This window comes from Lagopus muta, chromosome Z (assembly GCF_023343835.1).
Source record: "Lagopus muta isolate bLagMut1 chromosome Z, bLagMut1 primary, whole genome shotgun sequence".
Taxonomy (NCBI): Eukaryota; Metazoa; Chordata; class Aves; order Galliformes; family Phasianidae; genus Lagopus; species Lagopus muta.
In genome coordinates this window covers 23,103,432-23,130,423 of record NC_064472.1, presented here as the reverse complement: position 1 = coordinate 23,130,423, position 26,992 = coordinate 23,103,432, and the positions used below count along the sequence as shown (strand labels likewise).

The following is a 26,992-nucleotide window of genomic DNA, read 5'->3' as shown; positions in this document are numbered from 1 at the left end:
TCCTAATTTTTTTATTTATCCTTTTGTCAATGGTTTACAGCCCAGTTTGGCTCAGTTCCATGACTAATGGGGCAGGGGGGACCCACGGACCCACGGACTGAGGAAGGGGGAAGAGGAAAAACGGAAAAGTGTAGGGAGATGGGTCTAAAAACGGAACAGTGGCAGTGATCTGAGGAGAAAAGTTAATTTACAAAATATGATATTGGAATACAAGATAACACAATACACTACAATATAATTGGAATTGAAGCTAATAAATCAAATAAAATGAGAGTGAGTGTTCAAAAACCGAAGGCCTTACTCTAATGCCAAAGGTGAGACAGCTAGGGAACACATGCTGCAGAGATGAGCAGAGAGGACATCTGGTGATCTGTGAGCAGTTTTATCTTCCCCTCTGAACGGAAAATGGAGACGAAAAATTCTCTGGGATATGTAGTTATTCTCTTCTGAAACAGGCATAGCCAAAACTATTGACAATCCACAGAATTGGAGCATTAATTCTTTAACTCCCTGTGCACTACATGATGTTATGATGTGGAATACTGATAACAAAAATCATAAAGCCATGACACCTTTATTTATTTGCTTGTCCTCTGCACAAGCATGGTGTCTTGGAAATCAAAATATTGAAGTATTTATATCTATGTAATAGGGAAAATAAAGCATACCAGATATAGTAGTTACCAGATTCAATAGTTACACTCTAACTAGATTTTTAGGAGTATGAAATTATTTATGAGTATAAAGCAATCTTCATGTCCTCTCAAGAGGAACTGATGTAATACTGTTTTTAGTACTGTGGATCTTAAAAAAAGTAAAAATAAAAACAAACAAAAAAAATCAAGTGATGAAAATTACAGAATTCAACACATTTATTTAAGCTTTTGGACATTTAATGCCCTCAGTCAGATGCATGGACTTTCCAGTACATATGATAACAAACTATGTGTTTACCTGTGTACTGCATTGCCCTTTGTGTTATTTTTGAGGGTAAGCAATCAATATGTTACTGTCTTAGTTGTTACTGCAAACATATAGAAAGGACAGGTTTTCCCTGTCAATAACAGATAGGAGTTTATGCCACAGCAAGCAATGGTTTATCAAATTTCTAATATTTCGGTGTCTGCTCATTGCCTCTTCTCTAATTGTCCACTAATTATCACTGAGAAGAGTCTGTCTCTGTCTTTCTTACTCCCTCCCATAATCTATTTATATACACTAATAGGATTCACCCCTTAGCTTTCTCTTCTCTGGCGTAAATAGGCAGTTTTAGAATGGAGGACTTTGATATTGTAGAGAAGTGGGTGCAGTTTACTCTTGAATCTCACCAACTATTTAACAAAATCACTGAATGATTGGGGTTGGTAGAGACCCCTGGACCTGCTCTAGCAGGATTACCTACAGAAGGTTGTCCAGGTCCATATCCAGATGGCTGGAGATGACGATGGAGACTCCAACACCTCAGGGCAAGCTCTGGCAGTGTTCAGTCAGAGGGAGCTGCCAGGACTGCATTAGTCCTTGTGAGATACAGGGCAAAAGCATTTGGGGGTCTACAAATATTATAAGGGGTGTTGTTCAGATACTCATGCTGGGATGTCTTGGTGAAGATCCAAAGGTGAGGGAATGGGATGAGTCCAGATGCATAATGGAGAAAGCAGGGTGGGCAAGAAGACTGACAATCCTAGGAAACTCTGGCTTGGAAAGGACAATGAGAGATGTCCAGGGCAGCCTCCTGTTCCAAGAAGCACCAACAAGATCAGACCAGGGATCACAGACCGAGGACCCACAGGCACCACCAACTCCACACAGGACCACCAAAATTCAAACTGCATGTCTGACATCACTGTCCAAATGTTTCTTGAACTCCAGCAGTTTGAGGTCATGGCATGCACTGGGCAGCCTGCTGCAGTGCCTGACTACTCTCCCTCTTGGGTTCGGACCCTGTCCCCAGCCCCAGCTGCAGCCGCCATCAGGCCTCCCCTCAGCTCCTCTGCTCTGTGCTCAGCACACGCACAGGCCTCACTTGCTCCTCATACATCTTGCCCTTGAGACCTTTAACTATCTTTATAGCTCTCTTTTGGAGGCTTTCTAATATTTTATTTCCTTCTTATATTGTAGCTCTGTCATGGTTTTGGTTGGAATAAAGTTAATTTTCTTCACAGTAGCTGATACGTTGCTGTGATTTCTTTTATTTTATTATGAAAATAATGCTGATAACAGACCAGTGTTTTCAGTTGATGCAGAACAGTGCTTACACTTAGTCAAGGACTATTCAGTTTCTTGCGCCACCCTATCAGCAAAAAGTAAGGTATACACAAGGAGTTGGGAGGGGACACAGCCAGGACAGCTGACCTAAACTGGCCACAGGCATATTCTATGCCACGTAGCCTCCTGCTCACTTTTAAGAGCTAGACAAAAAGAGAAAGGGGGACATTTGGAATGATGGCATTTTTCTTCCGAATAAATTGTTGCACAAAATGAGCCCTGCTTTCCTGGAACTGCCTGAACATTTTCCTGATGGGAAGTAGCAAATTAATTCCTTGTTTTGTTGTGCTTTCATGCACAGCTTTTGCTTTACCTAATAATCTGCTTTTATCTCAACCCATGATTTCTTGCAATTTTTCTCTTCTGCCCCCATCCTACCAGGGTAGAGTGAATGATCAGCATCTGACTGCCAGTGTTAAATCACAATGTGCACCCAAAATTGCACAGTCCTTGAGGTGAGACTGCACAGCACACAGCAGATCATGACAATCCCTTCCCTCACCCACTGGCAATGATGGGCCTGGTGCACTCCAGGGTATGGCTGACCCTTTTGGCTGCCTGGGCACGCTGCTGGCTCATGCTCTACTTGTGGACAGCCAGAACTGCCAGATTCCTCTCTGCAGGGCTGCTCTGCAGTCTCTTGTTTCCGAGTCTGTATGTACAACCAGGACTGCCCAGCTGCAGAATCCAGCACTTGCTCTAGTTGGACTTCATTAGGCTGGTGATTTCCTAGCCCTTCAATCCGTCAAGAATTCTGAAAGACTTCTCTGTCCTTAAAGAGTCAACAGCTGCTTCCAGTTCAGTGCCACCGGCAAAGTTACTCAGTATGTCTTCAATTCATGCATCCAGGTCATTTGTGAAAACATCAGAGAAATGTAGCAGTACCTAAAATGTAGCAGTGGGGAGCCCCCTCTAGTGACTAGTTGCCATCCTGATGTAACATCCTTTGAGCTTGATACACCAGCCAGTTGTTCACCTGTTGCATTATGCATTTGTCTAGCTGTATGCTAGGAGGCTTTGGGCTTCCTCCAGCCTGCTTAGAGAAAGCTCTAGGGATCCAGGTACAGGGCTACCAGCATGGCTAGTCTTTACAGCATCTGCATTAGCAGGTCTTCAGGACACGTTCCCTGGCTGATTATTACAAGGCTCAGACTGCCCTCTCCCAGCACTTAGAAGAGGGAGGCAGGAGCAGAAGAACAAAACATGCTCTGCTGCAGCAATTCTAGGAAACAAAATCATAACACACTCCAAGAAGCACATTGCTGAGATAGAACTAGAAAACATTTCCTGCAGACGGTTGTTCTTTGGAATGCTTACGGCTGTTTATTCCATCTCAAGGAAACGCAGGAGCCGAGCACGCAGCAGCAGCATGCTGATGTTTCTGGGATGCTCGTCCACGGGGCTTGGTGGGCGCTGCACAGCATTCGGCTGGGCTGGCTCTCTGAAGGTGCTGGGTGCAGAGATGCCAGAGGGCCCTGCAGGCTCTGTACTCCCTGCTACGGACTGATCATTGCTGTGACGCAGGCGCAGGTTGTAGCGCTGCCGTGGGGATCTGTTCCACATCCTCCCCCTCGCTGCATGCCTCTGGTGATGGGTGAACGTGCTGAGCATGTACTGCTGGTAGTCACCATCTGCTTGCATCGCGCCCAAGATGCGGTCAAAAGGCTGCCTGCAGATGGGGCACACAGCATTGATGGCAGCCCACTGCCAGATACAGCTAAAGCAGAAACGGTGAAAGCAGGTGGGCACATGGGCAGCTTGGCAGATGGCGTCCAGGCAGATGGGACACCGGTTGTCTGCTGCCTGACATGGCCCTGCCTGCTGTAGCTTGCTTGCATTGCCCATTTCCGCAGAGTCACTCTGCTTCTGATCCTCTTGGGTGTTTGACGCCATGCCCTGCCAAAAGAAACATTCTAAGTACCTTTTCTTGCGTTGGTAAGAGAAAAGCAAAGGAAAGCTTATAAAGCAGTGGGAGAGGGGAGGGATGGGCACCCCAGAGGGTGCCCTTGCAACTGTAAACCTGTGAGCCATCCAGCTTATCTAGGCTGTGGACACAAAGTCAAGATTGCAAAGGCATAAATGACTGAAAAAGAAATCAATAAAACTGAAATTAATTAAATCATTAGATATTACCAGAAGAAGTCCTGGTGCAATTATCTTTGTTGAAAGAGCCACTAGCTAGTTCAGATTAATAGAAGATACTACTTAGACCAATTAGCAGTCTATCTACCCCTAATTCAGTCTCCAAAAAGGCAAAAAGAGAAGCTACAAAAGAAGCCTGCCAACCTACAGTGGTTCTTTCACCCTGCAGTTCCCTATCATCCGCATTATTTTTGTTAAGGGAGTGTCAAATCTTCCTGAAGGATAGAGAAACTGAAACAAATAAAGTATTTTTAATTTTCCTTTTAATTTCCAGTAGTCACATTCTAATATTTCATAAAATCAATGAGTAACATATTAATGATTATTTGCAGGGTATGACTTTGCAGGAAGTTTGTACTGACATACAGCAGCAGTGCTTAATGGAGTCCTGAACGAGGATTAATGTGTTTTAAGATCTCAGAGTTTTCATTTGAAATTCTTCTCTGACTTCCGAAGATCTAATTTTTTATTCTTTTTTCCTTGTAACAGGTTTTAACAATGGCTGTAATTGTTCTTTAAATGTTAAATAACAACCAATATTTCACTCCCCAAAATTGTATTAGTTTATCAATATATTTAAAGCCTGATTTATGACTTTTTAGGGGGCAGTCCTCAATGGCAGTTGTAGGTTCAAGGGTTTTACTTTAGCTGGACATCATGGTCACCTTTTGCAGTATTCATACATCCTAGAAATGTATTTACTATTAACCAAATAGTGCTGCCAAAAGCGCTACCAGCAGGTTAAGAAATAAAAATTAATGAACTGCATTTTATCTTTTTTTTTTTTTAAATACTATTTCGATGACAATCTTCCAAGCTTTAATAAATGTAATGGAAATTTCAGTTTCAAAAGTGCCCCCTCCTGAAACAGGTTGTTCAAGATACCATATTAATTGCAATCATGAACAGAGGATGTCATCTGAGTAATGCACACTTTTCAAGATAACGTACTAAAGAAGTTAAACTACTTGCTGCCAGGTCTCCTGACTTGAGGTTCCTCATGTTCAACATCTTTGCACTTCTTACATATTAACTGAGGAAATGACTAATTAAAAGAAGACAAAGCTTCATTAAAAATTGCCCTTTTGACAGGCAGATAATGGAACTTGGAATTGGGCAGGGGAAATCTCAGTTCCACAGCCTAAACAAAAAATTGTAGAGATTTTATACAGTTCTGTATAAAACTGATCTGTCAGGAAAGAAAATAGAGTAGAAAGAGCAATACCTATGTTCTTGTGAAGTACAAGATGGAGCACTGGAGGAAACAATGCACATTTGTAAAGAATGAATGCTGTACTTTTATGCTTTGCTGAAGAAGCATACTATGGTCATAGTGAAAGTACCACTTACATTCTACCTCCTGTAAACTGCCTCTGTTTTCTACGATTTTTATCCATGGTGATGCTCCATAAGGTGATAGCCATACTGTACTATTCTAAGAAAAAAAACCCACTCAATTTCTGAGCTGGTAAAACAGCCATAGTATTTTTTCTGGATACACATCATACAGTCACCTTAATATCAACACGCAAGTTATTTCCAGGGAGTCAGCACAGGTCACACCTGATTTCTAATGTCTGCTGAGTAGCCAATGCAATTAATATGTGTTATAAGTAGCATTTGATATCATTAGAATTCACATAATGAAAAAGAGCACATATAATAGAGTTGTACAAAGAGAAAGTTATTAAAACCAATAGCATACTACCTACTTAAAGGTGTACAGTTAAAGTTTCCATGGCAACCTTAACACTGAACTTCCTGCCTTTTGTATTTTAAAAGCTCATCTTCAATGTTGCTTTAATATAGTATTTTGCACTGAATATTTTTACCAATAGAAGGATTATTTTGAAACCTGACATTTCTAGGACTCCTAATACTAACCCAGTTTGCACAGCAACATAAATTATTCAGAAGAAACTGTACTAATACATATCTCACAACAATTACTGAGCTTCAGGCTGGTTTAATGAGTATGTGGTAGCCTATCTAGAGGTAAGGTGCTAGCAATTTCTCTTTGGAGCCCCACTTTGTTTCCTCCTCAACCCTGGCTGAAAAACTATCCGTCCTAAATAGTTAGATTAAAACTGATTAAAACTGATGGCAGCAAGGAATATGTCTGCAAATGTAAAATGGGAAACATTTGATTATTTGAATTATAGCTCATTAAAAAACTTATACCATAATGGTTTTGAGTAAAAGAAATACTTCAGATTACTGTTGCAGTACACTGCTCATTTTGAACCTCTAACTTTTGACTGGTCTTCTGTTAACTGATTCTGGCAAGAGTGTGCATGGGCATTCCATACACACAGATATCTGCTTGTTTCTTCACAGCTTACACTTCTATAGCATAATAGTAATATAAATGTTAGTAATCTGCATGAGAAGCTTGGGTTTGCAAAGTCAGAGGTCCAACTTTTTACATGCTGCTCTACTTAAATGCTAAGTAAAAAACACATTTTCAGTTACTTCTGTGTTAAGGCTTCAGAGGAAAGCCTCGAAGAAAACACATACAATACGTACTATAAAGTTTATGATACTTTTTATACTGAACAATAGGAATATTCAGATTTCTTGAGTAAAGAATCTGAAACTACAGAACATTTTATTTCAAAGTTTTTACAGTACATAAAAATGTACTGTATTCTGCCAAGTGTACTTAAAACTTGGCAAACTTCACAACAGCTTTTGTGTACAGAGGCCTATAATAACCAGAATAGTAGTGTTTAGTGGTTTAACCTGGCATGCAACTGAGCAACACACAGCTGTTCACTCCCTCCCTCCACAGTGGAATCCAGGGGAGAATTGAAGAAGGTGAATGTACAAGAACTTGTAGGTTATGATAAGAATAGTTTAAGAGAGGAAAAAAAAAGAGAAAAGATTAAAATACAAAGCAAGTAATGCGCTCTATGATTGCTTACCACCAGACGACTGATGCCCAGACCGTCCCAACGCTGCAGATCTCCTCCTGACCTATTCTCTCTGGTTTTACATGCCAAATGGTTCGGAATATCCCTTTGGCCAGTTTAGGTCAGCTGGCCTGGTTCTGTTCCCTCCCAGCTCCTTGTGTCCCCCCAGCCTCTCACTGGCAGGTCTGTACCAGCAGCTGAAATGTCCTTGGCTCTGCGCAGCCCTGCTCTGCAACAACTGAAACACCGGTGTGTTATCAACATTGTTCTCAGTCTAAATCCAAAACACAACATCAGCTACAGACACATCAGCACACATTTTTATCACTAAAGGCGCTAGAGAATGTTTTTCCATGAAATACCATCATCACATATATCTGAGTGACCAAAATTAGTGTTTAAACATGGAAAAAATTGAACTAAGCAAAATGAATGTTCAGCTGCATTGTCCACAAAGAATAAGCTATCAGAACCAGACATAAAAATGGAGACAGTAAAAAAATGTAACACAACAGAATGCAAGGTGACCACAACGGTCTTTTCCAACCTTAATGATTCTATGATCCTGTAAAAAAAAGAACAGTTCTCACAACCTACTCAATATCTTGCAGTGCTAGGAACTGAAGACAGCAGGTAGCAAGTAGTATTTTCTTTGCTAGCCCACAGTAGGCCACTCCCAACTTGTTCAAATCTCAGTGTCCTAGCTGAGGCATTCAGTATGGTCAGGTCTAACACAGGCATCATACCTAATGTCTCTACAAAAAGCTTAATTCTTTAAGAAAGAAAAAAAATTGTATTTATTTGTCCCTCCATTTGGCTATGCTAATATCTGCATGAAGTTAACCTAATGGTTAAGCGCTGTTTTCAGAGCCATTAACTTTAAATGGTCATTTCTCACCCACTGATAAAAAGACCAAGCCACAGAGAAATGTCTACTTCATAATATTTAGTGTCCTTAGTAAAAATCTGACCCTGAGAAACTGGCTTATTAGGCAAAGCCCTCCAAAGCTTTACTGATTAGTTTAGCAGTTGGGTATCTCCCCAGGACTACAATGGATTGAAAATGAAGCAAATAATGTGAAAGCACAGTTTTGGAGAGCTAAGAATCGAATAATATCATCCACTGTTTTCAATCAAAATTCAGAACTTATTTTTTAAAATTTGTCTTTATTTGCACAGCAGAGAAAGCAGCAACGTTAAGGAAAATACAAAACTTAGAACCTTCCGTTTAAAAGAAGTTGTGTTTAAAGGAATCCAATTACGAAATTTACAATACCAAATCACTGAAGTCATGCAATTGTTAACAAATACATACTAAACTAACTTGTGCACAGCATTAACAACTTAGCCTAACGGCCTTGATTTTATTATGTTGGCCCACAACATCAGAGGCAGATGGTGATGGTACAACAGTAGAAGATGAACCTTCTTACCAATATCCTGTTATATTTTCTAGTTGTGTGACAGATGGCAGCAGAGGGGCATTCCAACAATTTGGTGTCTGACATGGAAGGGCATGCAGAGCAAAGGTGTGTCACTGAATTCCTCCATCTGAAAAATGACACCCAATGATATTCACTGACACTTGCTGAGCATTTATGGAGACCAAACAGTGGATGAGAGCACAGTGAGGCAGTGCATGGTATGTTTCAGCAGTGCTGACGGTGTGTCACCTCCACAAGCACAGATTTTTATAAGTGCAGCTGAACAAGATGGCTCTTGTTCATTGCTGGCAAAATTGCTTTCCTCATGGTGGTGACTCTGCTGAAAAGCAGTGTTTTGTAGCTAAGATTTTCCTCCATTAAATAGCATTATTGTGCTCTTTGTATCTGTTGGAGTTTCCATGGAAACAAATAGGAAGCATTACTTTTGGAGCAACGTGTGTGTGTTTCTTGCATAGTCACTATATATTTCAATGTCAATGTCTATGGAATACTCACTGCTTTTCAAATATAGTTCACTGCAGATTGTGTGATATGCATACAAGCATATAAAACCTTATTGTAATAAAGAAATACGTCACCTTATTTCTCAAGTAAAGAGAAAGTACATACAGGCATAACACTATTATTATTAAACCTGGTTCAACATTGAACATCAGAATGAGACTGTCACACAATGAGGAAGATATAATGCATTTGTCCAATTAAAAACAAAGAACAATTAAAAAAAAAACACATTCATTTTGCCTTCAGTATTTATTTGCAAAACTTTTGGATCATGTTTTTAATGCAGCAGATACTTACATGGACGCCTGACAACCTATAGCAATAGATTTGTGTACACCTGACTTAAGTTCTTATTAATATCTTGTATTGTTTTCCTGAGAAAAGCTGCTTTTTGCCTCATACATAAAATTTATTTTAGACCTAAGTCTCTGGTTTGGCATCAGTCCCAGAATATCCTGGTTGCTAAACAAATGGCAAAGTATATCATATGGATATCATGATGAAAAAACTGCAGTCTTCACTGTGGATTCTGCATCATATTAATCTCCTTTCAGCTCCGTTCATTTCATCGCAGTTACATTTCTTATTTTAATTTACTTACCATGTTAGGTCTCAGCACAAAATATGAAAATGGCATATTTATAATGAAATGCCAGTTTCATTATTTTAGACCTGGCCCTAACATGAGCAACATAAAAAGTGATACATTCTGGCTGTTTCTGATACTGAAAAATGCTTTAAGAAAGTTGATTTGTTTCCCAGTGAGGAGAGCATATGGCTGCTTGCTGTTGTAAAGCATATTCTAAACATACAGCTGGCTGAGTTCCCATACATCTTGCCCAGTGTAAACAGAGTGAGAAAAGAGGCTGTAGACTTCTTAGGAATTTTAAGGTTTCCATAGAAGAATAACTTTTTCCTCTGTTTGGTTTTGTTTATTTTTTGCCTTTTCTTTTTTTTTCCTACTCCAGCTACTGAATTTTGAACTCCTTTGATCAAACTTTTCAGAACTATTTACCTTCAAATAGTACCCAGATTTGGAGTATTTCAACTCTAAAGAAGTTTCAGAAAACCACAAAACAAAAACAAACAAGAACTTTAATGTTGTTTAATTGTTTCCTTTCCATAACAGTGATTTTAACTACTGTACTGGAGCAGTAACAAGAATTGCTGCATCCAGAATTAGCTTCTGAAAGTAATTTTCTTCCCTACCCAACATAAATAAATGTTATTTACAGTTTTTAGAGGCAAAATTCAGCCATCTGCTTCTATTACGGATTACAAACTTATTTCATTGTTCAGTTTCTTTGCTGTTGTTCCAATAAATTTGCATAACAAACTGTTCTAATAATTGTACCATATTTATTCTAAAACAATATTATCTTTGGAGGCAAGAAGTACATGATGAATCCTAATCCTATCCTATTCTGGAGTTCAGCTGAAATCTCTAGTGCTAGTTTTCAAACTCCCTGTTGCTCAGCTCTGATTATCTCTTGACAAGCAACCTGATTCTTCACAAGAATGACTAAAACCAAAAGTAAGGCTTTGAAGCTCTTTTCTTATACAAGGGGATCTATGCTATCTGTTAACTCTCAGGGATCACAATCAGGAGCAGGATGGAAGAATGCACACACTGAAAAAAAAGCAGAATAGCTCTCTTGTCAAAGCACAGAGATCTGCCTTATAGGGCTGTTGCTGATTTGTAAAACACTACGTTATTTCAAGTCCTTCATAGAAAAGTGTAGCTATTTTGAAAAAAAGGTGAACAATCTGAAAAAAAAAAAAAAAAAAAAAGAAAAAAAAAAAAAAGTATCTGTTACACTATTTATTCTCAGTTCTACCTCTCCTCAGGGTGCAAGTATTTCAGCTCATTCTTGCTTTTGCATTCATAGTCTTCGTACATCTACCACCACTGGGAGCGAAATCCCGATTTCTTTACCCAAATATTATATTATTGACTAACTTTGGAACTTAATTCTGAATTTGATAGCAATTAAGCTATCAATTAAAAATACCTGCACTGACTGCCTGCTCTCTAGGTCTCACTTGGCACTGCTCATCAGTGGGACAGAACTGCCACCTACTCCTCCCCATCCTGCCACAGAAATGTCACAGCCACACGTTGTACAAGACACAGCTTACGGCATGGTTGTCCAACCTTTTGGCTTACTTGGGCCACACTAAATGAATGGGAATTGCCTTGAGATACATATAAAATATATAATAAATGTATTACATAACAAAACTCACTTTTACTTTGTTTTTTTTTTTTTTAATTAAAATATATATTAAAAAATCAACACAATCATAAAACTAGTGCTATGTTCGGTCTTGTTTTTGTGTGAATGCACCAAGTGGTTCAGTGGGAATCTTCTCTTCAGAGAGAGATTTTTCTCTAGTAAAAGAGAGCTTATGAAAGTCTTGCAAGGAGACAGGACCAGATTTTGAGTTAAATGTCTGATTGCAACTCTATACATATCATAAGGAAATTTGCAAGCAATGCATTTATGTCAACTGAAAATGGAGTCCCAAATATATAAAAAAATAACTTTTTTGGAAATCTTGAAACCTGCTCTCATATTTATCAAAACGTAATGCACAGCTGCTTATTTTTCTCTGTTCACAGAAGTGTGTTCAGCCAATGCATCAAAATGCATGAAATTATTTGCTATAAATTAAGCTTGCCATAACTTAAGTTTTGTTTCAAATGCTGTTGTTGTCTGAAACTAGACACAGCCAAGGTTATTTTCACTTTGAAGACACATGCTTAACTCATCTAAATGAGCAGTCCCAAGCATAAAAATGCTAAAAGAAGTGAGCTTCTTTTAATCTTCAGATTCTGGCAGAAATTTTCCTTTTGATTCCGTAAAAGGGCTTGTTTTCACTCTGCAAATCATAAAGCCTAAATTTTTAGCTTTTTACACTGACTTAACCACCTTCCTTCAGAAAAGTAAATGATGACCCCATAATCAGCAGCTATACTTTTAAGGATCTCCCAGAATTGGTGATGATTCAGTCCCTTGGACTTTATGAAATTCAGAGTTTGATGACTACTTCCATGACATTATGCATTCTTAAAGCTTTTAGACATAAATTTTCCTCATGTCTGACATGGTGATATTTCATCAAACCTAAGTTGTTAGTGGTAACTGCATCTTCTTCTATTAAGCTCCTCTGTTTTACCAATCATCACTGGGGCACTATCCAGTAGCTACACCAGATATGTTGACAAAGGTTAAAGAAAATTACTTTTTTTTTTTTTTTTTTTTTTAACTGCTTCCTACAAATCAAGAGATTTAATTGCGTCATTCAGTGTCACCCAAGAAGCCATTTTTTTGGTGACATTATATTTAATACTTTGAATGAAAAACGCAAGTTGAGTTCTATCTGTAGAAGCAGTAATTTATCACCAAAGCATAAAACTTGAAATCAGCAGCTTTGTTCTCCAAATGTTTTTTAATAGATGTTCCTGTTCCTTTAGTTCACCCGGCTGTGGACTGGTGAGATTAACTGATTTAAAAAAAAATCTTTTCTTAAATCAGGACACTTCTGTGTGCTGTGCTTTCCATACATTGCTTAACAAACTCAATGACAGGAAATGGTTTTGATTTTTCTGTAATCACATCTGCTAACCTAACTAGCTTTTATAACAGAATCCATTTGAAATTCAGCTTAAAAAATGTGCTGAGCTGACACTTTTCAGTTCGGCTATTTTGTCTTTACAAAGCATTCCTTAACACGTGGAATTCGCCACCACGTCTGCCTTTTCCAATTGTCATCTTCGATAGCGGGCAGGATTTCCTTGCAAGTTATCAGGGCGCCATACCGTCAGCAGCCGGCCCCGGGGCAGAGAGGCCGCCATGATGACAAGGCAGCACGGGGCGCGGGCGGCAGCGCGAGCTGTTCTGGGCCGCGGGGAGGACGAGCCCGGCCTACAGCGACCGCTGCCAGACCGCGCAGCCCGACGAAGGCGTTCGCTCCGCTTCTTTACAGGCAGGCGAAGGAGCCGACGCCGCTCCCGGCCAGGAGCTGAGCCGCAACCCCACGGCGACGCCCCGCCGCCACCCCACGGCGACGCCCCGCCGCCACCGCCGCTACCGGCTACCCGTGACTGGCGACAGCGCATGCGCCGGCTGGGGAGGGCCGGCGGCCCTGGCTCTTCCGGCCGCCGGGTGTGGATCCGGGTGAGGGCTCGCGCCCGGCGAGGGGGCTGACCGCCCGTTTCCGGTTGTGTCGTGCTCGGCCGTCTGCGAAACGCGGTCGAGGTGGGTGCTGCGGGTCACTGCCCGAGCCCGACGTGAGCGTGCCGGCGGGGCTCGTGTCGTGGCGGAGCCGGACCTGGGCCGGGCGGTGGAAGGGCCTCGCGGCCGGGCCTTCGGGCTCGCTCGCTGAGGAGGAGTGCCGGCAGTCCCTTGTTTACCTCCCGCAGAAGCACGCGCTTGTCTGAAGGAAGTGCCCCTCTGAGGGACCGAGCCTGAGCTGCAGTGCTCCTGAAGCACCCCGCCGTCTCAGTCGAGGTACTGTCCGGAGAGCCGCCTAAGTGCAGCCGCAGCTCCTGTGGGGCAGCGGAGGTACTGCGTTGTGCCGAGCTTCGACTGAGGGAAACTGCTTCACTGCTCGTCGGGTTCCGAGTCAGGGAAACTGCTTCACTGCTTTTGGTTCCCCCCTCTCTCTCTGTCCCTTCCCCCCTTTCTGTAGTTTCCCTCTCTGCTATTTGCAGTCTAAAAATGGAAAACCTGTTGCTGTAACAGCTATATCCTCAGTTGTGATGCGAGGTTCTGCTAAGTTGCTGATCGAATATATCTGTCACCTTCTGTACAGCATATTTAATGCTGTAGAAGCACCTGAGGAGATCAGAGAGAGGTGTGGGGTGCTACCTGTTGTTAAGCTGCTGTCTGTGGAAATAGGAGTGTTTATGGGACTTGCATCTGTGAAGATTAAGTCCCTCCATTAACAAATTACACATTTCTCACTGTAATCCTTACTGAGTCTGTTTCCTCTCTTAACGCAAGTTTGATGCATGTTTTGTTTGTACTTTTCCACGGGTTTGAGGCTTAAGTGTCATTAAGACTACATACAAATGTCAGGTAACAGGGAGCAGTGGGAGAGGGAGAGAAGGACAAGTGGCCTTTCGTCGCAGGAGCTGTGCACAAATAAACTCCTTGCACTTGTTTTGCATAGGTTCTGTGCTAATGCTGCTTGCACCATCTGCCAGAGCTGTCTGAGGAGGCCGGAACACAAAGACATTTTGCAGTGGTAGGTGAAAGATGAGGTCAAGACTGTGGCAAATGTGTCACCTTACTACAGTGAAACTAGAAATAACTGGTTTTATTTCATGCTGTGACAGAATAGCTACTAATGTGACTGTTAATACAGTGATTAGTTTGATAATTAAGAGAACCTAGAAGTGGTATTTTATCGCAAACTTAGATACTGTGTAATACTTCTTGCAGTTGCATTACTATGGCATTGGTTAGGCAGAAGGTTTTGATACAATAATTAGGGAAACACTGCCATTACTCTTCTGATTTTTGAATGTTTAAATGTTTAATAAACTTCTCCTTGTTTGTAAGGTTCTTAAATGAGCTCCAAGGGGAGAAAAAAAAATACAAAACAAAACCAATAATCGAAGAAACCTCAAAATTATACCAAGTTTTCACTGTAGCTGAGAGAGGTATAGAGTATTAATAATTGGTATTTAAAATCATATCATCTAGTCTTGAGTTGTAAATTCTGAGTTTTTGTTGTTGCCATCTTAAAAGTTGAACCTACAGTGCAGTACTGAGGATCTGTAATTCATCAGCAGTTGAACGTGTTACACAGACAAAGATTCCTTCAGTAGTTCTGTTAAAGCATAGTCCATGCAAATAGCAGTCAATTGTGCCAGAATAAATTTTAAATTTAAAAGAAAAAATTAACTTTACTGTTATGGAATCCACTATATAAACATATGTATAAAGCGATGTTATATATTTAAAGTATTAGTAGATTACTTTCCAATTGCTGTTATCTTTCTGCAGCTTCTTTGAATATCATGCAAAAAAGCTAATTTTGCTTATGCTTGGTGATCAGCAGCATCTGCATGGTCTTATGATGGAGTATGTTATAAACATTGTTTTTGAATAATTGGATTATGAAACACTTTCCATTCAAATAAATTATTTTTCCTTGAGATTATAAATCTTAAATTTTGTTTCATGGATTTTTTTTCTAAAATTAAGAGTAAAGTGGAGGGGAGCAAACAAAAAAGCAAATTTTAAAATAAATAGATAGTAATTGTGAAACTTGGAAAATACAGTGTTTTTATTTTTCCATCTTGTCCTGAAAGGAGATGCAGCTCCTTTGCAGCGTGCAATCATAATTTTCTTAAGCAGTAGATAGAAAAATATTCTAAATAATGCAGAGTTTTAAACTCTAAAGTTTAGGAGGTAACTCTTATTTGTTGCCTATTTACATTTGTTTATTTGCTTTTCTTGAAGGTAAAAGGATACATGTTCACCTTTAGCAAAGGAGCATGTTCCCAAACTCCTCCAACTTGGGTCGTCCACCCTTTCCTCCTAAACATCTACAACAGAATAATTTCCTCAATAAGGTTCCTTTAAACGTACGACCTGTTCTCTCCCACCAGCAGATTATTAATGCTCATGTTAACTTTCAGAATGCAATGTAAGTATAGTAAAATTTGTTATTGGAGATTGAATTGATGAGTACTGTTAACTGTCTTTTGAAAGAAGTATTTCTATTTGGGGGGAATATTTTTTAGTGTTTTTAACATTAAACTTTGTTAGACTTAAAGATTGGAGTGTGCCACATGTAAAACAGAGCTGTATAATTTCTTGCACTGATTTACAAGTTTTAGTGCTCTGCCGTGTTGTGTGTACTGTGCAAGGTGCCATTGCATCAGTTAATAATACAGAGCAAAATAAGCAATTCATAAAGAGTTTTAGTCATGTTTTAGTCATTATGTGAATAACAGTTATAGACTGTAGTCTTTCCAGGGCTTCGTTGGGTGGGAACCTTGTGACTGCACTGGCTCGTACACCGCAACCATTGACTTATGGAAATGGCAGTCCAGTGAATACGTCTGCTCCTTCCCCAACATTCCGAGGAAAAAAGTAAGATGGATGGGGAAGCGGGTGGGCGTGCAGTTAATTCTGGTTGTACTGAGCATGTGACAAAGTTTATTCAATGCTAATTTTTTTGTTCAAGTTGCATTTAGTTAGAAAATTTGTGAATATTGAACAGAACTGATGATTTTCTTCCCTCCCTTCCCCTCACCTCCATGTCATGGAACTTCAAAACATTCTTGTATATGCTGTTTAGAATTTTAGTCCTCATAAGTGGCTTGGTACATGTAGTTATCTTTCCAGCAGTTGTGGCCTTATGGAACTGTGACTTGTGCATTTTCTTTTTATGCCTTGATAGCTTATATTCTTTGTATGCTTGAGTATGGGAGGATTTGTGTCAGTGAGTGTTCTCTTCTGTATATTTGCAAGTTAAAACTGTGCAGTGTTTGTGGAAACAGTAAATGTTTATTCTGTTTTTCTTAATTATGCAGTGTTTTGGCTTTTGGTGTCTGAATTTAGGACTTCGTATTTAAGTTTTGTGGGTTTTTAGGAGGAAACAATTTGTATGGAAACAATTTGCCTGCTTCTCAAAAAACAAATGTAGGTAATTTTGTTTCTTCAGCTGCAAGAAGGAAAGGAATTTCAGATGTGAGCATGGTTTTCTCTTGGCATTTTAGAAAAAGATTACTTATCTTCCTTAGGAGTTCTGAAATAGTAGTCGATACATGTTAGCACACTTCTTAACAATTTCGTGAATCATCTGATACAGAGCAAATGTCGTAATCTTTCTTCATATTTATTTCCTATATGCAGTTTCTCAACCAGGTTTTTAACAGAAAGGAACTGTATATGAAAACATGGTGTTTAACTGTAATTGAGCATATAGGCATTGCGTGAACTAGAGATGTTCCTGGTTTCATGCTGCTGCACGCATGCTTTTTTCCTCTTGAAAAGCTGTGTCGCATTAAAAGATTTGCAGACAAGTAGTTAATCCTTAGATCTCAAGTTGACTCTTCTTAAGCTATTTCTGTTGAAACAGTCTCATGTTTGGATTTAACATCACACTGTAAGTTCCTTTAAAACTGAGGGTAGGGAATGTTACCAGAACTTCTCTCACACTTGAAAACTGAAATGATAATTTGAGGTCTCTTAAGTAGAATTTTGTATTTCATTGATAATACTACCTGTCCTGGTCCCTAGACTACATTGCTGCCAGCTTTTCTGATAGCAAGAAGTAATTCCAGTTTCACTGATTCTTAATTCATTGACACGAGTACGCTTGATTTCATGTTGGCTTTTTACTTAGTACGTGAACACTATTGTGCTAGTTAGCTTATATGCAATACTAGGTGCATAAAAGTTGAATGTCCTTGTATTTACTTTTCTGTGGGTAGTTCACAATATTCAAACCTCAATCAACTTTCAGATGCAAAGGGACTTTCTGTTAAGATCACTGTGTTCTTAAAGATAGACAAATTCCTGTGACGGTGAATTACGGGGGAAATTTACAAGTTTGTGTTTGAAAATAAAATGTTAGTTTTAGGTATGGCTAACTAGTATCATTAGTTTGATTTGTCAAAAAAAAAAAGTGTTTCTTTTTTTGCCTGGATGACATTTTACTGTCTATAATCTAAGCCTGCACTGACATATGCTACATTTGTGTTGGTTGTTTGGTTGAGTTTTTTTTCCTCCCCTTCCCAATACAGATTTTATTAACCTCTTTATTAACCTATTAACCTCCTGAGTATTCAGGATGCGCAGAATTTCCTCGTTGCACTTCTTTTACACAGATTAAGTGCAAATTTCTTTTAAATATATTTTACAAAAAGTAAGAAGTAGATGGTCACAAAAATAGCATGATCAACATTCATCTTTCCTAGCCACCCTGCCTAACTAAGCTTGACGTTTAGTTTCAGCTGGTTAGTGTAAGTACTTTTGGTAAGTGGTAGCGTCAGTTCACTTAAATGGAAGCTGCACTTCTGCCATTCTGTGTTCCATCTTCTCATTTCAGGTTAATTTCCCCTGAAACTTAGGATGGACATACTGTCCGCTGTGTAAAAGAGTGAAACAGTCATGTAGTTAATCATTAGTGTTTGTTCTTTGCAGTAAATACTGCTCTTTAGTCATAGGTTGAAGCTTGCAAAAAAGCTTGCAAAATACTTTTTTTTTTCCTTTTTTTTCTTTAGGAGACTAAGTGAACAAAGTGTTCCATATGATGTCAAAAGACAGCGATATCGTTCACCTCGCCGTGAAACACCTGCGGTTAACCAAGCAGTGCCTTCAACAGAAGAAAGTGCATGTTTGTTTTCAGGATCATCTCCATTGTTCAGTGTGTGTTATGTACCAGATTTAAGTATACGTGTTCCTCGATTGCAAGATATTTCATTTCCGGACGTTACAGAAACAACACTTCCTCTGGCCAAAGATAAGGTATTGTCTGTCTGTGACCGTGTTTGGTATCTACCTTCTGCATATGCAGGATACAGAGTTGCTGAGGTGGGCCAAAAAAAATTTCACAAAGATTCTTTAACATTGTCACAATGTCTCAGATGCTGAGCTGTCCTTAGAAGGAATATCAACAACTGTAGCTGCCACTGAGATCTTTGGCATTTGAAACATTTTTCGATAGTCTACCTGTTGTTTGTGTAAGCTGTTTGCTTTTGACATTGAGGATGTCTACATGTCAGTTTTAGAAACAGCAGAAGTTGGAAGGAAGGAAGAGAAGGAAAGAAGGAAGAAGAGTTCATTAGTCAAAGGATATGGGAGCAGGGAGAATTCTGATAAAATCGAGTAACATCAGAGAAGCTCATTTCTTCTTTTTTTAATAAAAAAACAAAAGCTTTTGTTTAGTCGGTGTTAATGTTTTATCTGCACCAACATGACAGAAGATTTATTTTAATATTTATGTCTGTTTATTAATGCATATAATGGTGGTGGATGAAGAGGATCAGTTAGTATCTGTTTTCACTAGAGATCTGATTAGTTCTTTAATCATTGGCACTGTGCAAAATAATGATGCCAAGATAAGTCAGTTTTAATACTTCATTTTGTCCTACTTACTTCTAGGCAAACAGTTGATATTTAAGTCAGCAGATATTCTTGGTCTTTGACTGCTTTTCCTTGACAGACTGAAGATAATGGTTGAACAATTAAAATACATAAATAAAAATAGCAATGATTTCTTCAGGGCAGATGTTCAGGATGAATTTAAGTGAACTAAAATGATGGAACAGATCATGTGAAACAATACTGACTTGTATTTTTTTAAACTCAGTTTTCTGTTTTTTCTTATGATTGCAAGAAGAAAGAATGTTCACTTCATTTATCTTTACTTTTTGAATGTGTGTCAAGTTAAGTCAGCAGGTTTTGGAGTTGTTTCAAGCGTGCCAACAGCAGACGTGTGATTTGAATAGAAAAGAGCTCTGCAGATCAGAACTCCAGAGGGAAATTCAGCGAATTTTTCCATGTATGTTTTGAATTTGATTACTTAATATTGGTTTGAATGTTGTTGAGGTTCACAATTCTTCCTTACTCTGAGCTACGACGTGTCACACTAGGTTTTATCCTGTGGTTCTTTTTGTACAGGTAGCAGGCTCTTTTTGGTTGGGTCCTCTCTGAATGGATTTGGCACTCGTACAAGTGATGGGGATTTATGTCTGGTGGTTAAAGAAGAACCAGTAAGTAATTAAATATATATTTTTATGTGTATAGTTAAAGTCTGATCAGATGCACTCTCTCTAATAACTTGAACACTTTTTATTCAATAACATTTAAAAACATATGTGCTTTTATAAGGCTGGCTTCTAAAATGAAAGAAAAATGTCAATACTCTTTTGATTGGATAACATCTTTTTGCACTGATTATAGCTATGATTCGTGGGTCTCATAACATTGCACATACTAAATTAACCTTATAAACTCTTTAACCCGGCAAAGTATTCTGAAAATGAGCTTTGTCTTCATTTCACAAATGGAGAGAGCAAAACAGAAGTAGGTTGCCTGAGATTATTCAGAAGGTTGTCTAAAGAACACTGAATTCATTTTAGATGCAGGAACTACTTTTAAGAAGTGCAACTTTGTCATTTATTATTTAGCTTCTTAGTCACCTATTTCAATGAGCAGGCGTAAGAAGGATTTTGATGTGCGAAATAACAAGAAGTTTTGTAAAAGTAAAATTTTAATTGAGAGAATTGGTTGAACAACAAAAAAAAAAACACTTAAATAGAGCATTATATTGAGGCAACTGGAGCATAAACAAAAAGGAAGGAAACAAATTACATTTTTATATGGGTGGGGTTGGTTCCCCTTCATGTTCTATATCTGGATGTGTAATAGTTACTTAGCATATTGGATATAAATTGGGTATGTTTCATCTGACTTTTACTGCACTGAACACGTGATGATGAATGTGTTGATATATCTGTTTGGTATATCTTGGTTGGTATATCTGTGTCTTACTGTGTGAATTGTTGGATGTTTTCTGTGCTGTTTATTTTTTCATAGTTTGAGAAGTAAAGCATGCTTGTTGCATAAGGATAAGGAATTTAAATTGGAGACAACAATGTTTTTCTTTAACTTCAGTATTATATTTCAGGTGAATCAGAAGACTGAAGCAAGGCATATACTCAGCTTAGTCCAAAAACTCTTCAGTACTAAACTTTGTAAGTTCCAGACTACAGTGAGGTGGTAAGACTATTGGCATTTTTAGAAGTTTTGATGCACTGTTATAACAATTTCAATTGCATTTCTGTTGTCAAGCTTATAATCACAGTATTATTTGAAGTTAAAAATACTTAATGTTACTCACAGTGTGAGATGGCACTGATAGGTAGTAAATAGAGAAGCCTAAATATTGCTCCCCAAATTAGTAAGCTTCAAGTATGGGCAGGATCTCAGATGATTTTTGCATCATGAAGCATATCTAGGAGTGGAAAGGGAGATGTGAGGAAAGTGCTTTTCCTTTTTAGAAACCTCTGTTAGTGTACTAATACTTTTTTAGAATGCATTGCATTTCTGTGGATGGAACTTTAAGAATTTTGTAAAGTAAGCTGTGACTCGCAGAACACTGTGAAGTTTTTTTGTTTGTTTTTTCTTTGTGGTCTTGATACCTGTAAGATAGTTAACTAGGGTGCCTAGAGAAGAAAATTTAAGTGTTAACAGTACCAAGACATATAGGAGGAATAAGTCAATTTGTGGTTTATATGATTTGTTCAGGGTCCTTTCAGATGAAAATGGGGTTTTTCTTGACCTAAAAGTAAATGCCTCCTGCATGAAAGAGGTTTTGCAACACTACAGGCTTGGAGCAGAGTGACTGGAAGACTGTGCAGAGGAAAAGGACTTAGGGGTGTAGGTCAACACTTGGCTCAATGTGAGGTAGTAGTATGCCCAGGTGGCCAAGAAAGCCTGTGGCATCTTGTCTTGTTTCGGAAATAATACAGCCAGCAGGCACGGGAGGTGATCCTCCCCCTGAATTCATTCAGCTGTAGTGTATTGAGTTGAGTATTGTGTTCAGTTTTGGGTCCTTCATTACAAGAAAGACATGGAGGCCCTGAAGCATGTTCAGAGAAGAGCAACAGAGCTGTCGGGGGTGTGGAGCATAAGCCTTACGGGGAGTAGCTGAGGGAGCAGGAATTGTTTAGTCTCAGGGGAGCCCTCTCCTCTGAAGGGAGGTTGTGGTGAAGTGGGGTCAGCCTCTTTTCTTTTTATAACTAGTGACAGGAAAGGGGATGGCCTTAGGTTGAGCCAGAAGAGGTGCAGGTTGGGTATTAGGAAGAACTTGAAAAAGGCTGCCCAGGGAGGTCCTTGAGTCACCGTCTGTGGAGATGTTCGACAAACATGCAGATGTTGAATTAAGAACATGGTTTAGTGGGCTGTATTGGTGGTAGGTGGACGGTTGGATTAGATGATCTTAGAGGTCTTTTCCAAAGTTAATGATTCTTTTATTCTAGGGTTTTATACCACTACTTGAATTATTAAAAATATTAAATATTTATATTAATTTTATATTAATTTTATAATTTTATATTAATTAATATTAATAAATATTAAAAATCATGTCATTTACTATTACCAGTGACTGTCCCTCTAGTTCTCAGTCTTGTGATACAGTCTTTGATGGCACTACTTACTCCTGCAATGGCAATAGGAACTGTAAATCTTTGTGCAGACTTCAGAATTTCTTTACAGGCAGATGTGCATATATGGCCTAGAAGCCCAGTGGCATCCTGGGGTGTAGCAGAAAGGGTGTGGTTAGTAGCTGAGAGCGGTTCTCCTTCCCCTACACTCTGCCCCGGTGAGATTGCATCTGCAGTGTTGTGTCCAGTTCTGGAGCCCTCAGTTCAAGAAAGATAGGGAACTGCTTGAGAGAATCCCGTGCAGAGCCACAAAGATGATTAAGGGAGTGGAGCATCTCCCTTACAAGGAAAGGCTGAGGGAGCTGGGTCTCTTTAGCTTGGGGAAGTGGAGACAGAGATGACATCAGTAATGTTTTTACGTATGTAAGGAGTGAGTGTCAGGAGGATGGAGCCAGGATCTTCTCAGTGACATCCAAAGAAAGGATAAAGAGCAGTGGATGTAAGCTGGAATGTATGAGGTTTCACATAAACATGAAAAAACTTCTTTACTGTGAGGATAACAGAACACAGGAATAGGCTGCTCAGAGAGGTTGTAGGGTTCTCTTTTCTGGAGGCATTCAGAATCCTCCTGGATGAGTTCCTGTGTGACCTGATATAGGTGTTCCTACTCTAGCAGGGGGGTTGAACTAGGTGATCTTTCAAGGTCCATTCCAATCCCTGACATTCCATGATTCTATAATCTTTCAACCTGTTCTTCAGGAGCTTACTTGAAGAGCAGACGTGTTTGTCTTAGCACAGGCATCTGATATTTAATTACTTATTATTGCTATTTTGTACTGATTGTTGTTTAAGTAGTCCAGAGCTTAGACTGGTACACTTGCAAGTAATACAAGTAATTTCCACTGCTGAGAAATACAGTGATAAATTAGTTTGTTTTCAGAGGCCAGAAAAGGAGCACTTACTTTCTCACTGTCTCTTTTTTTTTCCTTCAAAAGATGTTTGAGAGAGTTTTAGACAAAAACAAGTTTGTTTTCCAGGGTACTGCTAACAGAACAGAATGAAGGACATTCCTGTCCTTCAGGGACAACAGTCCCTGAAAGTTTTTCTTCTGCTATTACCCTCTTCGAATTGTTTCCCAATTCTCTGTTACATTGCATGTGCTTTTGATAAACATTATTTAATCCAATTGCTCTGTGGAAGATGAGGCCAGACAAAATGCTGATACTACTGCTCCTGGCTAATTCTGTAAGTTGTGGTATGTAGACCTCTGAGGTCATCTCGTAATTTTAACACCACTGTGGACATAAATTCATGTATCTAGCCATCTATCTTGTGTCATGTAGATGGAGCTGGTAGGATAAGGTTCAGAAGCGTTCACGTGACTTAAAATGAAAATGCTTTTCTGTATAATGTCTTTTCATTTGTATTTAATTCACTTACAGACTTCTTTTCAGTTGCGCTGAAGTTCAGTACAAGGAGGTTTTCCAGTTACTCTGATGAAAGCTTATTTAAACAAATATAATTCTTATTCACAATTTAAGAATAGCTTGTGTGATTTGAAAAGGAATAGTTATCTTGTTTTCTTTCCCCAAGCTGGCCCTCAGAATCTAAATTCATATGCATTCTCTTCGCCTCTAGGAAAGCAATATTAGTTTCTGTGGTGTCTTGTGGGCACTCCTATAGATTTGTGGATTCAGGCTTGATTTGCACAGAAACTGAGGAAATGTGCTTCTTAAAACTAAGTTCTTAGTCTTGCATTGTGTAGGAGTTAAAGGGCTAGAAAGAAGTTTTTTGGTGTTTTTCTGTCAGCATTTTGTAAGCATTTGTGAAATGGGTTGTATTCTAAGCTTTTTTAAATCTACTACATGCCCATAAAACAGAAACTTGGGAGTTTTTTCTAAGTGTGTCTCTCATCGTCCTCTTTTTTTCTGGGCTGTAATGTTATTGTACGCCTAAAAATGAAAGCTAAAATAAGTATGTGATACTGTTCTTCACTGTACAGCTTATATCCATCCTTTTCTCAGCTTCTCACCTCTTTTATGTAAACTATCTTCAGAACTTTGGGCCATCTCTTTTACTCTTTATGTCATTAACTCTGATTTTTAGATCAGTATTTCACTCAAGGAGTTCTCTAGTGGGATTCAGCATTCATGTAAACTCCAGCTTATTTCATTTTAGACTTGCAAAAGTTAACAAATATGAGCAAGAAACTCGAGGCCATCAGATTTAGGGGCTGTGTTATCACTGCATTTAGAATACTGACTGAAATAAAGATATGTTCCTTTCTGAATTGTCAAGTTGCATAGTCAAGCAGGAGGAGGCTTCTGATATTTATTCAGTATTTTATGTGACATGTTGGTCTCAAATGTAGGTATTGTATTTCTACTAGAGTAGAGAGATACATGTTACTGCAATCCTTACATCCTCTTTCAAAGATCTATATAGATTTATTATAGAAGTATTTGTTCAGATACCTGCATGTGTACATTTGTACAATACTGGCGCATGTGCAGAACTCTGATCAAACCAATGTCTTTTACAAACGAGAAAAGTGAATTTGAGCTGGTAACTATTACAGTGTATTGAAGAAAATAATACAAATGAAGAAGAATTAAACCTCAGTTTTATTACTCTCTTTAGACTAATACAGTCTAGGCAGGATTTATTTTAACAGCAGTTTAGCTGTACTATGTTCATCGATGCTTACTGTCTGAATTAATTAGGACTTTTTCTCTTAGTTCTACAAAGGAATGCAGTAGTGTTCAGAACAGGATTTGAGAACATAATCCTCGTAGGAGTTGTCTAGTAGGGAACGTGAGCTAAAATCAATGACCTTGAAGGATTTTGCAAGTAGGTGAGAATATAATGTACTTAATGATGGTATGGATGTAAATCTTTCTAATTTTTCCAAACACGACGTAGAAAGAATAACATTATGTCCTAAGAAGAGCACTCTTCATTCTCTGCCTGCTTCTACCTGATTAGCATTAAGATCTTCAAGCTTTTCCTCTTACCTTCTTGCTTGCTCATGAATAGTTTATGTATATGTGAGATAAAACAGAGGGCTGTAATAAATGTGACCTAGAAACATTGCCACATCTCCTTGGTGAATTCTTCACAACTGTTTAGCATCTCTTACTCTTTTACTTAGAGTAGATACAACACATGATTATTATGTTTATTATATGATGCTGTCAGTATATGCCAGTTACAATCAATTGATAGTAGACAATATATTTATAATGTTTTGTTCTGTTAATGGTTTGTCATTCTCTAGGGCTTGTATCTTGTTTTAATTCAGTTTGTAAGATATTATTTAACGTAAGAGGAAGAAAACATTTGTTCAGTTAAAATATAGTTTTGCAAAAAGATGTCACTTTACAAGAAAAGTGAATTCTGGATATGAATGATTAATTCATCCTGTGCTAGATGTTACTGTCCTAGGTACTTCATTACTCTGCATTCAGATTTCTGTGCCAGAATATCTAGTTTATCTTTCATTAGTGAGATCAGGCTGTGTGTGTAGGATGCCAAAGATCCTTTTGGCTTGTACCATGTTTGGAAGTAATATTTTGTACAGTCACTTGATCATTTATTCTGCAGAAGAAAAGATAGAATTAAATTGCTTAATCTGAAATTCTGTGTGAATAGTTTATTTTATTTATGATGACAGTACTTAGTCTTCATTGGATCGATTATGTTTTTTTCACCACTGAAGTGGCATCTGTGACTTGTTTTCATTTACATGCCCAAAACTGAAGTTGCTGTGTGGAATTCTTTACAAGATTTTTGTGTATACCTTCTGTCATAGCATCAAGATCAGATAGCATACTAAGATGCTTATTCAATCTGTATTTATTTCATCTACTACAATTTACTGTTTATGTACAACAAAGATTCTGCTAGCAGTGTCATCATTGTGAACCACTAAGGGTGTTAGCATCAGGTCATTGCCTTCTGATATTACCTGCTCTATGTTACCCTTGGAAAACAGATTGGACTTGACTGTTTTTATTTTTCGTAGCCTAATATTTTGGCACAAGTACCTATCTGGTGTTGGAAGGTACTTGTATACAAGTATATGTTTGGAAGTGGGTTTCCACTAGAACAAATACCATTAATACCTAACAGGCTCTTGAGAAGGACTGTAAGTGAGGAAAGTTAAATTGATGTGGCATGCATATGGGTACTAACAGTTGTCACCCGCACACCGTATGTCAGGTGTCTTTATCAGAAGTTTGGCAAAGAAAGAAGACAGGATTCCATAGCTTTAAGTTCAGAATGTTCTGGTGAGTTGTGGAGAGAGATTTGGATGTCATCAGGTACAGGTAGAAATAGACACATTAGTGTAAGTTGTACTGCATTGTATGTCTAGTGAAGATAGACCACAGAATCAGCTGTAAGGTTTTTCCTTTATAGTAAGGTAGTAAGATTGACTTTTCTCTCTCTGGGTATGTATTGAAGGCAGAGGGGTGTGTGTGCATATGTGTGTGTGTCTATGTGTTGCTTGGGATCATATATGCATTCAAATATAAGTAGAGGATTACTTTGTCCTACTTGTCCAAACAGCATATCCATAAAACACT

General features: G+C 38.7%; 2 protein-coding genes across 3 annotated transcripts in view; one reads left to right on the top strand and one right to left on the bottom strand.

Moving 5' to 3' along the window:
* Window positions 1–283: 283 nt before the first annotated feature.
* Window positions 284–13,201, bottom strand: LOC125686751 (E3 ubiquitin-protein ligase Topors-like). The gene is made up of 4 exons (XM_048931172.1): window positions 13,092–13,201; window positions 8,753–8,870; window positions 7,332–7,557; window positions 284–4,161 (listed from the first exon to the last, which is right to left on the bottom strand). The coding sequence occupies exon 4, from the start codon at window positions 4,156–4,158 to the stop codon at window positions 3,589–3,591; it is 570 nt and encodes a 189-aa protein (XP_048787129.1). The 5' UTR covers window positions 4,159–4,161; window positions 7,332–7,557; window positions 8,753–8,870; window positions 13,092–13,201; the 3' UTR covers window positions 284–3,588.
* A 217-nt stretch (window positions 13,202–13,418) lies between these two features.
* TENT2 (terminal nucleotidyltransferase 2) overlaps window positions 13,419–26,992 on the top strand; it is a 41,106-nt gene continuing 27,532 nt past the window's right edge. The window contains exons 1-9 of one of the 2 annotated variants that reach the window (XM_048931170.1): window positions 13,419–13,530; window positions 13,695–13,782; window positions 14,447–14,521; window positions 15,745–15,931; window positions 16,255–16,380; window positions 18,519–18,762; window positions 19,684–19,798; window positions 19,918–20,009; window positions 20,927–20,993. In XM_048931170.1, the coding sequence (XP_048787127.1) occupies window positions 15,780–15,931; window positions 16,255–16,380; window positions 18,519–18,762; window positions 19,684–19,798; window positions 19,918–20,009; window positions 20,927–20,993 (796 nt within the window). In that variant the 5' untranslated portion in view covers window positions 13,419–13,530; window positions 13,695–13,782; window positions 14,447–14,521; window positions 15,745–15,779. Of the gene's footprint in view, window positions 13,783–14,446; window positions 14,522–15,744; window positions 15,932–16,254; window positions 16,381–18,518; window positions 18,763–19,683; window positions 19,799–19,917; window positions 20,010–20,926; window positions 20,994–26,992 lie in introns of both variants that reach the window. The other variant, XM_048931171.1, reaches the window with a different exon arrangement.